Source organism: Aythya fuligula, chromosome 4 (genome assembly GCF_009819795.1).
Source record: "Aythya fuligula isolate bAytFul2 chromosome 4, bAytFul2.pri, whole genome shotgun sequence".
Taxonomy (NCBI): Eukaryota; Metazoa; Chordata; class Aves; order Anseriformes; family Anatidae; genus Aythya; species Aythya fuligula.
In genome coordinates, this window is record NC_045562.1 from 14,203,448 (window position 1) to 14,216,475 (window position 13,028).

Here is a 13,028-nt window from a genome sequence, read left to right on the forward strand (position 1 = left end):
ATCCCAAAATAATCCCCTCCCCTGCTTTCCTGGCCACAGTTTTGGGGAAATGCCATGAAATCCCTATGCTGGATGATGGGGACACAGGAAGGGGTACGCTGGGGGCAGGTTATCAGACACACCAAGGGAACACGGACGCCACGCTGCTGCTGAGGCAGGGTGAGAGCTGGATGCTTTAACTCCCACTTTACTTCTCTTCTTCTGGACGGCCCCAGCCCACAGTGGAGAAGAAGGTGGGTGACATCCTTTATTTGAGCAGACTCCTTCTACCTCATATATGCAAATCAAAACTCCCGAAGGCTTTACATGTTGCTCAAACCAAACAGCAGCAAAAATACAAAGCATAATGGTAACGCAAAAGAAAAACAAAAACAACAAAAAAAAAAAACAAACACAAAAACAAAATGAAGCAAACAAGGGAAAAAGAACAAAACGATGAAAAAACCCCGATCTTGTACCTGATGTATAGCAAACTGTACAGTATATACATCGTCATGTATTATCCTCACAGAAGAGCAAACTAAAAGAACTTTGTAACACAGAGAGAAAAAAAATATACACCCTGTATTGTATTTGCCATTGAGTAAGCAACATGTTTATACACTAGTCTCTATAACTTAACGCTGTGTAACAGCATTTTTTTTTTAAATTTACAAAACAAAATATCTATCCAGAAATAATCTAATCATATTGCTCTTCAATACACTTCTGTAGACAAGTAAGACTCGAAGTAAACTTCAGTGAAGCGCAGCTTTTGCGAGCCCACAAACAGCTGCAGAACTTCTCCATTCAAGTAAGTCCTTGGAAGTATTAACATGTGCTGCTGTAATTCAGTATATAAAGGTGCTATATATATATCCCATGTACAGACAACATGTGGTGGGAAGGCTTGCTGTTGTCGTCGCTGAAGCGTAAGAAATCGGTTAACCTCATGTACAGTAGATCCATTTCCATGTTCCATGCATGTTACATTTACTTCATGAAAATGAGGACACAAATAGGAAGAAAATGAAAACTTTAGTCAAACACTGCTTTATAAACGCTGTGGCAGAGGCCAACGTCCTTCAGTTATAGAAACCACTGAATTTCCCTTTTTTCTTTAGTCAAAATAAATCTCAGGGCTAGTATACAAAGTGCAGGAACGACCACTCGAGGAAGTGACTTTAAAACCAAGTTACAACGGCACCATCCCATTCACCAACTGGACCTTCATCTCTTGAAGGCTGTTCATTATCTTCTTCTGGTGACCAACAAGTGTCACGCCCAGCCGCCTCAAATCCCTGTGGGAGAAAGCAGACGTTGGTTCCAGGGACGGCTCAGGCACACGCCGACACACACACTACGCACCGCACGCACCGCTGCTGCTGCCTACCTCTTACCCTTTGTGGCTCCCGAAGCCCTTTATAAAGGGAGGCAAGTTTAATATTCCCCCCCTTTTTTTTTTTTTTTTTTCTTTTTTTAAATGGCTGATGGTGTCTCAGAGAGGTGACACGATTTCACCACGATCACCTCAGCGGCTAAGGGGAAAAGCTCGGCAGCAAAATGTCAACATCGGCTTCAGCAAAGGACTCCGCGATGCACGAGGAGTCCTGTTCCAAGAGAAAAGCTGCGTAAGAAAACGCGTGTTGCAATTTCCTCTTCTCCTGAGAGAGGCTGATATTTGATCTTGGGTACGAGCAGCAAGGAGTAAGGTCAATCCACGCTTCCTTCCTCTTCGGGTGAGGCAAAGCCAAAAGTACACAAACCGCAATCCTACAGCCAGCTCCTGGAGGGAGCTGAATGGCAAAGGCCTCGAGCACTGCTACCGCCCCGATGGCCTCCTAAAATCAACAGGAATTGGCAACGCAGCTCCCCTCTGGGCTTTTGTAAATCTTTCTGCAAACCCCTGCTTGATTATTATTTTTCTGTGAATTCTAGGTGATAAAGGCATTTGTGTTGGGTCTGCCAGGGGTGCCACTACAGGAAAGCTGTAAGGTAAGATTAGGAGGAACGGTTGTCTTCTCGGAAGTTTGACTCTAAAGCCTCAGCATCTAGATGAAGCTAATCACCAGGGTTCGCAGCAAATGCTGCCTGAGAGGCACCTCCGAGGGACAATTTATCCCACCCAAAGACAGGAGTGGGATGAGTTGTTCCCTGCAGATATTATGCTAGGAGCTGGGGTGATTAGATTTAATGACATCTGAAGCCAGATGAGGTGACTCCCACACCACGGGTTATGGCAGAGTAATTTTACTGATTTCTTTAAAGAGGGAAAAGCGTTAGCAAAGAAATTGAAGGAGTAAGTTTGGAAGAATGATCAAGACAGGTGCATCCCTGTTTCCAACATAAGACATAGACCATTAGAGAAGCAGTTTGACTTACAGGAGATGTGATGTTTTGTTTGAAGACTTCCATTATAGAAATATAAGCCCCTTGCTTTCTACCTCTCAGCTGGACTGAATAAAAGATGTTTTCAAAGTAAAGCTCTACAGTTTTGCCAATACAGGTGTGAATCACAGCACTGCTGGCACCAGTTTGTGGACGACACCCAGAAACAAGTAAGCCATTTACAGGAGAAGGCTTTCCCCTGAAAGCCAGCGGGACGTAAGTGCTTTTTGGAAATGACACTAGCAGGACTGATGCATGCAAGAGCCAGGATTGCCAGCGACACCCAGAGCCCCAGCTGCTGCTCCCAGGAGCCCAGCTGCCACCTGGGTCATACTGGAGACATGATCCATAGCAGAGCTACATGCTGGACTGCAGGTGAACGTGTACAGTGACCACCGAATGCTTTTGCATAATGCACGTGAGCTACCCATCAAGGTGCACCTCTCTCAACAGATTTACATTCTGGACAGAAACTCCTGTGTGAATACAGCCATCCGGATACAAAAATTACATAGATGAACTCTTCAAAATCATTGTTTCTAACAACAAGAAATCCCAAGTGAAGGTTGACGTGTTAACACAAAGCCAGTTGAAGCCGAAAGCTAGACCTGTTCTCCATAGGATTGTCACGCTTTCAGCCTTTTGATTTGGAAAATACCAGATTTTTTGCTCGAGGCTAAATACTTCATTTCATTATTACACCCTTTTTCAGTGAAGCAACTCTCTGATGCATGCCGGAAATCCCAGCACAATGGGTGTGGAGCAACAGAGGCCAACGAGACACATCAGCACATTCCTTACCCGGAAGAAAAGGCTGCAGCACGATGCAAAGGTGCCTAACTTCTCAGGGGGACATGCTTTCATTTCTGCCTCCACTGAATTGTGAAACTAGTTCAGCAAGCAATCTTAATAATGAAGGAAAATGTAGTAATGCTATTGTTACATGCAATTTATTTTATGTACACAGCACAGTTGGAAGTTCACACCAAAGATCGAAAAAACAGTATAGGGCCAGATATTTAAAAGAGCCAACATCCGTCTTTCCCCCCTGCTGTGTGCTGCTCTGCTGCTACTTTTTGAAAGTTCAGCTATTTTTGCAGGTATCTAAAGTGCAAGCTGAGCTCTTTTGAAAATCCAACGCCACATATTTCACGTATGTACTGTTTCTGATATTATCCCTCTGCTCTCGCACATTATGCAGAAAAGCCGGCCTGGAACTATCAGCAAGGCATGTATGTGTTTGCATTTCATACACAGCTCCATCAATCTAACAAGGAAAAGTCCCTACTCTCTGGCATTGCGGCAGGCTTCCTGATCAAAAGGATCCATGTACCGTTTCAGGTTTTACTCACTACAGAGCTTTTTTTTTTTTTTTTCCTTATAGCATCCACCATAACCCAATATCCTTGAGTAGAGCCTCATTGATTTAAGGGAGGCACAAAGAGAGAGAAGAAAAACGAGTTTCTAGTTTCAATCCATTAGTTGCTCACCAGGGGACCTAGACTATTTTTTTTGAATATTGAATCCTCTCAAATGTGGAGCCACTGGCCAAAAGTGTGGGGACTCCTCAGAGAGGGGAAAAACTTCTGTGCAGCCTTTTACCTCCACAAAGACCAGCCAGAAGGCTAACCCAGACAACAAATCCTGAGCCAGATGCTCACCTAGCATAAAACCAGCAGCTTTACTCAAAAGCCACTCTGCTCTTTGCCAAGCCAGCAACAAAACTTCCCCCAAAATGCCTCAATGAATGCAGGAGCTTCAATTCCCGTTTTCAGGCGTGACTTGCAGCATGTTGCAGCCTCCCATGCGTCCAGGGCTGAAGCACTGGACTTAAAGCAGCAAAAGGCAGAAGGCAGTTTTTAAACAAAACTGGGTGCACAAAACAGCCACTCTGGGGACAAAATCCACTTCGGTGCCAAAGAGTTGCAACACAGCTGGTCTAAAAATCCAGTCCAGTGCTGCTTGACCCCTTTTCACCACAGCCAATGGGTAATATCTCTGGGCCTAGCTCTGGAGATGAGCAGGGGTATCTACACGGGCTTTGGAAAGGTTCTGGGAGAGTGACAGGATACTTGCACTTCCCTGCAAGAAAAGGCCCATCTGGGACCCTGCCAAGGAGCAGGCAGATGGCACTTGCAGTCAGCATCCTCACCATGCAAGGGTCCCTACCCCAGACACTGGGTTTGTGTGTGCCGTGGTGGCAGCGGCACGGGCATTCCTCGAGGCTGTGAAGATACGGGCACCCGCGTGCCACGGGGTCTCCCTGCTTCAAAATGCTTGACCTGCTGCAACAAGACAACTTTCACTCCTGTTCCAGGGAGAAGTGCCCCCCCCCACACCCCTTTTCACTTTTTTTTTTTCACACAGGGTTGAAAATGGAAACACAGAGGAACTCAAACCACATGCTAACGCAGTACTAAGAGACCGACTTCGGTTAACCGAAAAGCCAAGTGAATAAAGGGGAAAATTGGTGTCAGCCCATTCCAAACAGCCTGTATACAGCCGTACGCATGCTGTGCTCTTACCATGTCCTTGCATGAAAGCCCGGCTCCAATGTGCCAGGGACAACACAGTATCCCCTTAACTGCAATATCCTCCGTTTTGCAGGGGTTGAATTCATGGTCTCCACGTTGTAAGAAATATATTTAAAACATTTTATTTACAAACAGAACTACTTATACACCATGGACCAGTTTGTCAAACACAGTGTAGGCTAGGACTGGATCGCCACATAAAATACAACCTCCCTCACCACCCCGTTAATCATGCAAGAGAAAGGGACAGGTTCCTGAAAGATCTCCATGGCTGGAAGCCATCAACCTACCACAAATTGTTTTGCATTTCATCTCCCATTCCAGTAGTTTTCACCACTCTTCTTCGTGTGGTGTAAATCTACAATGGCCCATGCAGACTGGCACTACTCACGGAGTTAGTTAGTTGTCAGTTTGAATGAGGGGAAAGAAGAACCTCAAAGACCTTCAGAAGACGCTAAAGAGAGAGGAATCCACTTGCTAGGGACTTTTGCATGAGATTAGGACTTATTTTTTTAAGAGTTCATCTGCTCTTATTCATTATTCCCATTCTACTTGATTACGACTCAAGAACTGGTTTGTTCAGAAGCAGATGCGATATCACAATCCTAGGATTGAGATTTCAGGTGAAGAATAAGTATCTAGAGCAGGTGAACTCTTAAACGTTCTTCATCCAGCATAACTTTCAATAAATAATTTTATTTTATAAGAAAAAAATACAATGCAAAGCAACACAGCACATATTATTACAAATATTCAGAGCTCTTCATCTAATAACAAACAACAGGGTGTCCTGAGATTCAGTGAGTACAGATCTTTCAAAAGGTGTAAGTATGCAGTCCACATTTTGTTAGTAATTGGTCCAGTCAAGTGTCAGACTGAAACTCATGTCATGGATCTATCTATTCTTGAGCATTGTCCTGGTAAAGTTATTCTTGCAGTGGATTGAAAGAGCTCCAGACACACTCAAAGTCACTAGGTGGTCCACAAGTTTAAAGAGCAGGTCTGGTCCACTGGAAAGGTTTCCTTCAAGTCTGATATCCAGTTGGAAAGAGGGGGTGGAGGGTGAGGCTCCACTTTTCACAAGGTGATTCGTCCCTTTGCAAGAATTAGAGCTAAATGTAGAAATCACTCTTTGTTTGAACACATACATTTTCAGGTCTTTGCTTTAGCAGGCAGAGCTCAGGACTTGGGGCGATATTCACCATTTGCTTTTTAATATTTTTTCTCCTAAAATTTGTCACTAGCACTACTCTTCTTTGGAATAAACACATTAAACCATTACTTTGAAAGAAGCAAGGGGGTAAATGGGATTTTTCTTGGCATGCTGGGGGGGGATTTTCAAAAATGCTGAACATCTACCATCTCAACCAGGTCCCATAAAGAGGCCACAAGCTGGGCGCCCACTGCCACCAGTCCCATGAGAGTGTCATCAATCCCTTTTTTTAGAGAACTAGCAGTTGTTTTTTTTCCAGGAGATTTTATAAGTATTTTACATTCAGCATATTTTTTTTTTCCTGCGTTTTCTGGCAGGGATTATCCAGTTCTCCCTTCTCCACCTAATTTCCACATGTCTCCTGCATAGTTTGAATTTGGGGAATATCATTTTGGATGGTATTTGAAGGCAACCTCTTAAATTGTAAAGAATATTTTACTGATGTCATTTGGGGAAAGAAAGCTACTTTCAAATTTTCAGATCTTCTTTTCACCTGATCCCCCCAAGTCCCAGCTCTGGAATATATTGAACAGTTGCCTCTATTGAAAAAAGACAAGGAACATTTAACCTGAATTCTCATTTGCAGAGTACAAAATGTTTTGTTGTTTCCTTTTACGGGGAGAAAAATGAAATCTCCAGAAAAACAAAACCCCAAATATATTAACCTTTAAAGAACTTTGCTTGTTCCAATGTTTATTTCTTCCCCGTAGCATCTCTGGAGAACCCACACAACTCTCAACTGTGCCCCACAGAAGCCAGGTAAACATTTCTGTCCCTTACTCTGTTGATTTTAAGGGCAATCTGCCAGTTTACATCCAGAGAACACAGTTCAGGTCTTAAGTTTGGGACACCTTTCCTCTTAAGTCCCTGGAATCTATGGAAGTTTCTCCCATTTTAGTGGCTGAGAGTCTGGTCTTCTGCCTTCTTCACTAAATCTGAGAGAGACCACAGATTTCCTGATCTAGCTGGCTGACTGGCTTAATGAACCTTTAACAGTTTTCCCCAAAACAGACTCAACTCCGGTCAAGATCTCTTGCTAAGCCACAACTGCAATGCACGGACTGCGCAGGTCAAGACCCAAGACTAAGCGTCTCTGTCCAAGGTGGCTGGAGGAGATTTTATTTGCTAGCAAATACTGGATAACTACATAGCAGGAACCAGCTCAGAACACTTATCTGAACTTGCCAGGTGGGTCTCTGGTGAATTTGTGCAGTGCAGTGATGATTTTTTTGTACAAGTATGGTGTTGCTGCACATGAAAAGAGCCTCCCAGCACGTTTTAAGAGTCAAATCAGCAGTTTACGCATGTTCCTTATGGCATTATCATAGGAGCTGGCGATGGCCATACCAGCTGTCTCAGTGTTTGTTCTCAGCCTTGGGAGGATGAACAAATCCAATCTGAACACTACACAGGGCGGCAATGATGCCTTTCTTCTGGAGGCTAGCATTAAACTAGCCACAATACAGCCAGTGGAGCTACCTGTGGGATACACCTTCATAACCAATTTTGTTTCCTGCAATTCTCCTCCACACAGCCCCTCACCTAGTATGCGAAGTTGGAGCATTTCAACTTCTTGCCTTTTTCAGTTTCAACAGAAGAAAGTCAGTGAAATGCAAGATGGATTCATGAAATGTCTCCTTTCAGCTTCAAAAACATCCCCCAAAGCTCCCAAGGCTCTCAAGCATCAGTTCTGCCCTGCTCTGCTGCTGTAAAAGCCTGGAAGAAAGCTGAAGCTGAGCAGCTCAGACATCTCATCTCCACTGGGGCCAGTAAAGGACCAGAGTAAAATGACATTTGTGCTACTGAGAACATCCTGGGACTCTGCGAAGGGGGTCTTAGATGTGGTTTGTGGCTGGTGAGGTTCAGAGCATCTCTGGCAGCTATAATGTTATTTGAAGGACTTAAAACACCTCGCCTTTCTGGCTAGAACTGTAAAGGCAATGGATGTTTTAGCTCACTGGCAATCTGAAAAAACATTTTGAAGTACTTTTTGGGCAGCCTGGAAAGATCTGGGGAGAAAGCTTTGAAATTTCTGAAATACCAAAGAGTAAACAGAGGTAAGTATTTACATTTTAAGTCTAATTAAGCAGATCATTTCACGATCTGAAATGTTACATCCAAGAAAAGGTGGGTATCTGGCACAGTTATAATAGTCATAACACAGATGTGCAACCCAAGGAATACTTAGTGATACATATCACAATGAACTGCATTTTGCGTGATTTGTGGGAAATGTACCTCACTCCAAGAGGTGAGGTTAGAAATAGTTTTGTCAGTGTGCTAAGAAGAGGGATGCTAAGACTGTATAAAGCTAAACGAGTGGCAAAAAAGCTCATTAATTTGGGGTTGAACACAACATTTTCTCTGACCCAAACCAAAGCAATTTTCTCTGATCCAAACCAAACAATTCACTTTTGATCTAAGTATTTCTTTTAGAGCTCTTGAAGTTGTACAAAGTTCTAAACAGGAACAAACTGGAAGTTCTTGTGAAACCTATTTGTGTTCTTTGATATGGCTAATTCAGCCAAACAGCAACAAGCCTGTGATATGTTTCAGACAATCTGCATTTCCTACCAGAACTTGCTCTGATTCTAAGATTAATGTGTCACAGAAGAGGGGAATGCTCCAATCTTTTGCTTTTCTCTCATTTTTCTGCTTCATTCTATCCTCCTCACCCATCACCTGGCTAGGTTCTTCCTCACTACCCTGGGGATGGACCTTTTCCTTGGTCAAAGGGTGTAGATCGGTCCAAACAGGGTCCTGAAGCCTGGTGTTTCTGGGCAATGCCTTATCAGATGAGTAGGTGAGGAACCGTGGAGTCCTCAGAAGCAAAAGGAATGGGACATGCAATTGTAGAACTTGGCTGAGAAAAGGTGTGTAAGAGTCTCAGGCACCCAAAAAATGAACTAGTTAGAAATCCAAGCACCCTCACTTCCTAGAAAGGACTTCATCCCTAGCTTGGGGGTTTCACGTGAGTGCCTGAAGCTAGGCTGGATGAATACAATTGTAAGGGATAAATATTGGGCACGTGGATAGAGCAAATAAAATCTGAGAGGGAGAAGAGATGCCTGCACTCCCTCCATGCATGCTTTGTCCCGTTAATGCAAAATTGACCTCTATGCGGGTCTTACCAACCTGCAACATGTGCAAAGGATCTCCTACCCTGAAGGCTGAACTCCACAGCAAGCCCTGTGGCAGACAGGAGAAACACTGCAGTTCTGTGGGGCACTGGGATTTTTCCTGCTTTATTCCAAATCCTCTGCACTGATTCTGCATGCACACTGGCTTTTGGCACATGGCTGGAGGAGCCATTACCTCCTCCAAAGCACCAAGCATGAAGCATCATCTTTCCCATTCTGCCTCAACGTCTGCAATAACCTAAGCTCAAGTAAACCCAAATGCAAAGGCAGGCTTTGGGGCAAGTTTGAGTAAGAGGCAGGAAGAAAGTACAGAAAATTACATAAGCAAGACAAGCAATGAAAGATGGAGCATAACCAGCAGCCCCAAGGTATTCACCAAGCTGATTTAGCACTTTAGTCACCCCAACTGCAGTCATACCCCCGTGCAAAAACCAAGGGCACGTTCACAAGGAAGAGTCTCAGCCAGGGAGCCTGTCCCCTAGAGCTGTGGGTTTGCCGATGGTCTTCTGTTGGCAACGGCTTGTATCTACTCTTATTTCTGTTACAGTAACCTTGAAAAGTATTTCCACACTTTACTGGGCCTGACTGTCCATTTGGCTAAGCCTGGGCCTGCTCTGCAACCAGCTGATCCAGTATACCTCAGCAGGGCCTGTAGCTCCTATAAGATCACTAGTAGGTTTGTTTTTTTCGTTTGTCAATAACCTTGAACAATAAACCACTACTATGTTGAGAGGACAGCTTGTCAATTATTCAAACTCAGGCATTAATTTCTGTGAGTGAAGGAGCCAAAGCACTGGCTGCCAATGTAGTGACGGTAAGTTTTAGTCCTGCCTGCGCTTGTTATCATCAATACAGATGCTAAAAGAGGAACTGCTGACTGCAAACAAAGGGTAATGGTTTCCTTTCTGCAGCCTCCTCCCTAGTGTTTTTGAACAGTTTGTTTCCCTCCCCAGCTCCAACACACGAGGTGAAAAGGATCTGGAGACTACTTACTCTAGGGTCACCTGAGCCACGGCGTCCATCGAACTGTATCCGTTCTCCATGAAAATCTCGGTGTACCGGCCCATTTTGATGGCTTCCAGCCACTCTCCCACTGACCTGTAGGCACCGCTCCCCACCGGACTGTGTTCTACCAACAGATTTGATACTCTGAAGGCAAAAGGGGAAAACAAGAGAAGCAAAAAGAGTCAGCATCATGATCCACCCAACACGACACAACTGCTCATGTTCTCATAAAGTAAAGGTGGCTCTTCGGTGGCATTTTCAGTGATTGCTGAAGCCCAAATCGTCCCAGCAGGCTCCTGCTGAGCAATGATTTCTCTGTCTCATACGAAGTTGTTGACTTTACTCTGGAAGTACAGCACAACTGAAATGAGGTGGAGGGAATCATGCTCTTATGAGCCCCATGCGGGATTTCCCAAAGTTGTCAGTTTTACCACTGTTTTCAGAAAGGGCAGTGTAAAAGCTTCCAAAATCTCCCAACTGCCTTAGTCAGCGGAATAAAACCAAATGATGGTGACAGGTTAGCTAGGCAAGATTTCACTGCGTATCAAATACATCGCTTCACCTTCAACTTCGCCTGCTGTTCAGGGACTGGAAGCAGAAGGGTTGGCCTCGGCAGAGGAGAGGATTAGCGTCCGTCCCTGTTACTTCTCACAAACAAGCAGGCTCCCTTTCTACGAGGCACTCCCCGGCACTTTTCCTTCAAGGTCTTTGGTCTCACTATTCCTGCCCTGTTTTCCTCCTCTTTCTTTAAAGCTCATAATTAACTTAAGACAGCCCAGAGCCTGGAAACCGAAACCCAAATTACATTTCCCAGCAGCAGCCGTCAATGGCAGGCTGTTGTTAACACTTCACGGGCTGCTCCTGCAGAGTCAGGCCAGGATTTTGGATGCAGGCAGCATCCGCCAAGCCCTGCAGAGAGCAGCAATGCTCCAACCACGCCTCAGCCTCCCAGCAAGGCTCCTGCTCAGCCCTGGAAGCAGGGGGAGACTCCTACTCCCATACCCTTGCTCAGACCTCGCCGCAGCAAGTGCTACCTGCTCGGTTATGCTGCACGTGGAAGCAGTGATTAGGGCAAGATAAAACCCTTCGCTGTGGCAGAAACACCATTACAATACCTGGCATGAGTGACCCGTGTTGTGTGCGGGTCCACCACTCTGCTAATGATGCATGGGGAGTGCGAAGGGGCTTGTCCAAGGTCAGCCAGGAGAGAAAGCAGATGTCCCCCGTTTTGTAAAACACGACTTCCAGCTAACGTAAGCCTCGCAAAAAGATTATTACCCCCAGGTGAAAGTGTTTGCTGGGTCAGCCTCTGACTGCGAGAATTACACTGAAGAGATTTTCAACTGGAAGGCGAGCTAGGATATTATATTGTTATAGCACTTCAGGAATCTTCATATATTTTATGATCACATTAGTATTATTTGTTTATTTAATAGCAATGCTGAAGGGTCCAATAAAATGTGAGCACTTGCAGTACCAAGAGCATAATGGCTTCCCATAACATTTTATACACATGAGGAATTCAAAACTCCTAAGCAATCATAATGAGAAGTGGATTTTCATCACTAATGTCAGGAGGTACCTACTGATACTCACACACTGTAATGTAGAGAGTGACTTCCTCCCTTATTTGCATTAATGAGAATTTCCATAAAGAATACATTTCATATATAAAAAAATCATTTACAGCTGCTGTATGTTGAAATTATGATTCATTCACAATTACTGTGGTCTGGGCATGGCAATCTGTGATTATAGAAGCACAGCCCCAAAGCCTGGCTGTTCAGGTACTCCATCCACCCTGCATATACCCACAGCGCCTTTGAAAAGGAGAGGTTTGGAATTGCATGGACCTGTTAGTGGAATAAAACATCAGCAAAGTGCTCAGCAGCTCAAGGAGACAGTTTACTCCCTATTTTCATTTTTTCCTGCCTAACAGTTTGGTATAACAGTACATACTGCTACTTAACAGGCCTTGAGAATGACTGTTCTGAACTGAAAATAAAAGAGAAACATCCCATTCTGTACTGCCATAAACCTTTTCCTGCAGGTTTGCTGGAACTAACATTACAACTAATTGCTAATAAGGGACATTCTTCAATTTCTTCTTCAGATGGTTAATGATGCATGTAAAATAGCCTGAGGAATTGGATCTATTTGGTATTTAAAAATGAAACTGTGAAGATTTCATGTTTCTTCTCTTCTAATGCATGGCATGTCATGCACGGGAACATGTCTTTTATTTTTTTAATCCTCTGAGAATAAGCTTTTCTGATGGGCCTCTCTCTTCCAGTGTTAATAAGGGGAACTCCACTGCCATTAGTGAAGCAGCAATGATTTATATACATCACTCCTTCATGACCTTGTGAGGGACTGAGTGATTAGCAGCACAGATGGCTCGGAAGTTATACTTGGTGCTTATGATGAAAAAACAAAAGACTCTCCAAGAGTCCAGTGTGGTGGAGAGACCACTGCTAAAACTCACTAAAAATATAAATATTTTCATGTTTTTTTTCCAAGTACAGTTTCATTTCTTGACTGTACTTCCCCATATAGCTGTGTAGCTATTGAAACTCAAAATGAATTGCACACCGGCTGCTTGATTCACTTAATGTGGTTTTAGCAAATCATTTGCGTGCGGCTCTCTGGTAACCACAGAGATCCTCTCGCAATTTCAAAGACTGTCAGAACTGGAGGGGGCAGCTAACACGCCTGGGAACACTTGCGGGAGGACGCACTTGGGCATCTGGGAGCTTTGCACATCCTAAG

General features: G+C 44.2%; 1 protein-coding gene across 7 annotated transcripts in view; it reads right to left on the reverse strand.

Annotated features, from left to right (window-relative positions):
* Positions 1-413: 413 nt before the first annotated feature.
* Positions 414-13,028, reverse strand: part of EPHA5 (EPH receptor A5) — a 189,610-nt gene continuing 176,995 nt past the window's right edge. For 4 of the 7 annotated variants that reach the window (XM_032186378.1, XM_032186376.1, XM_032186377.1 and 1 more), the window contains 2 exons: positions 10,248-10,403; positions 414-1,280 (listed from right to left, as the gene is read on the reverse strand). In XM_032186378.1, the coding sequence (XP_032042269.1) occupies positions 1,175-1,280; positions 10,248-10,403 (262 nt within the window). In that variant the 3' untranslated portion in view covers positions 414-1,174. Of the gene's footprint in view, positions 1,281-4,892; positions 4,991-5,850; positions 5,997-10,247; positions 10,404-13,028 lie in introns of those variants that run through there. The other 3 variants (XM_032186374.1, XM_032186373.1, XR_004253209.1) reach the window with 2 other exon arrangements.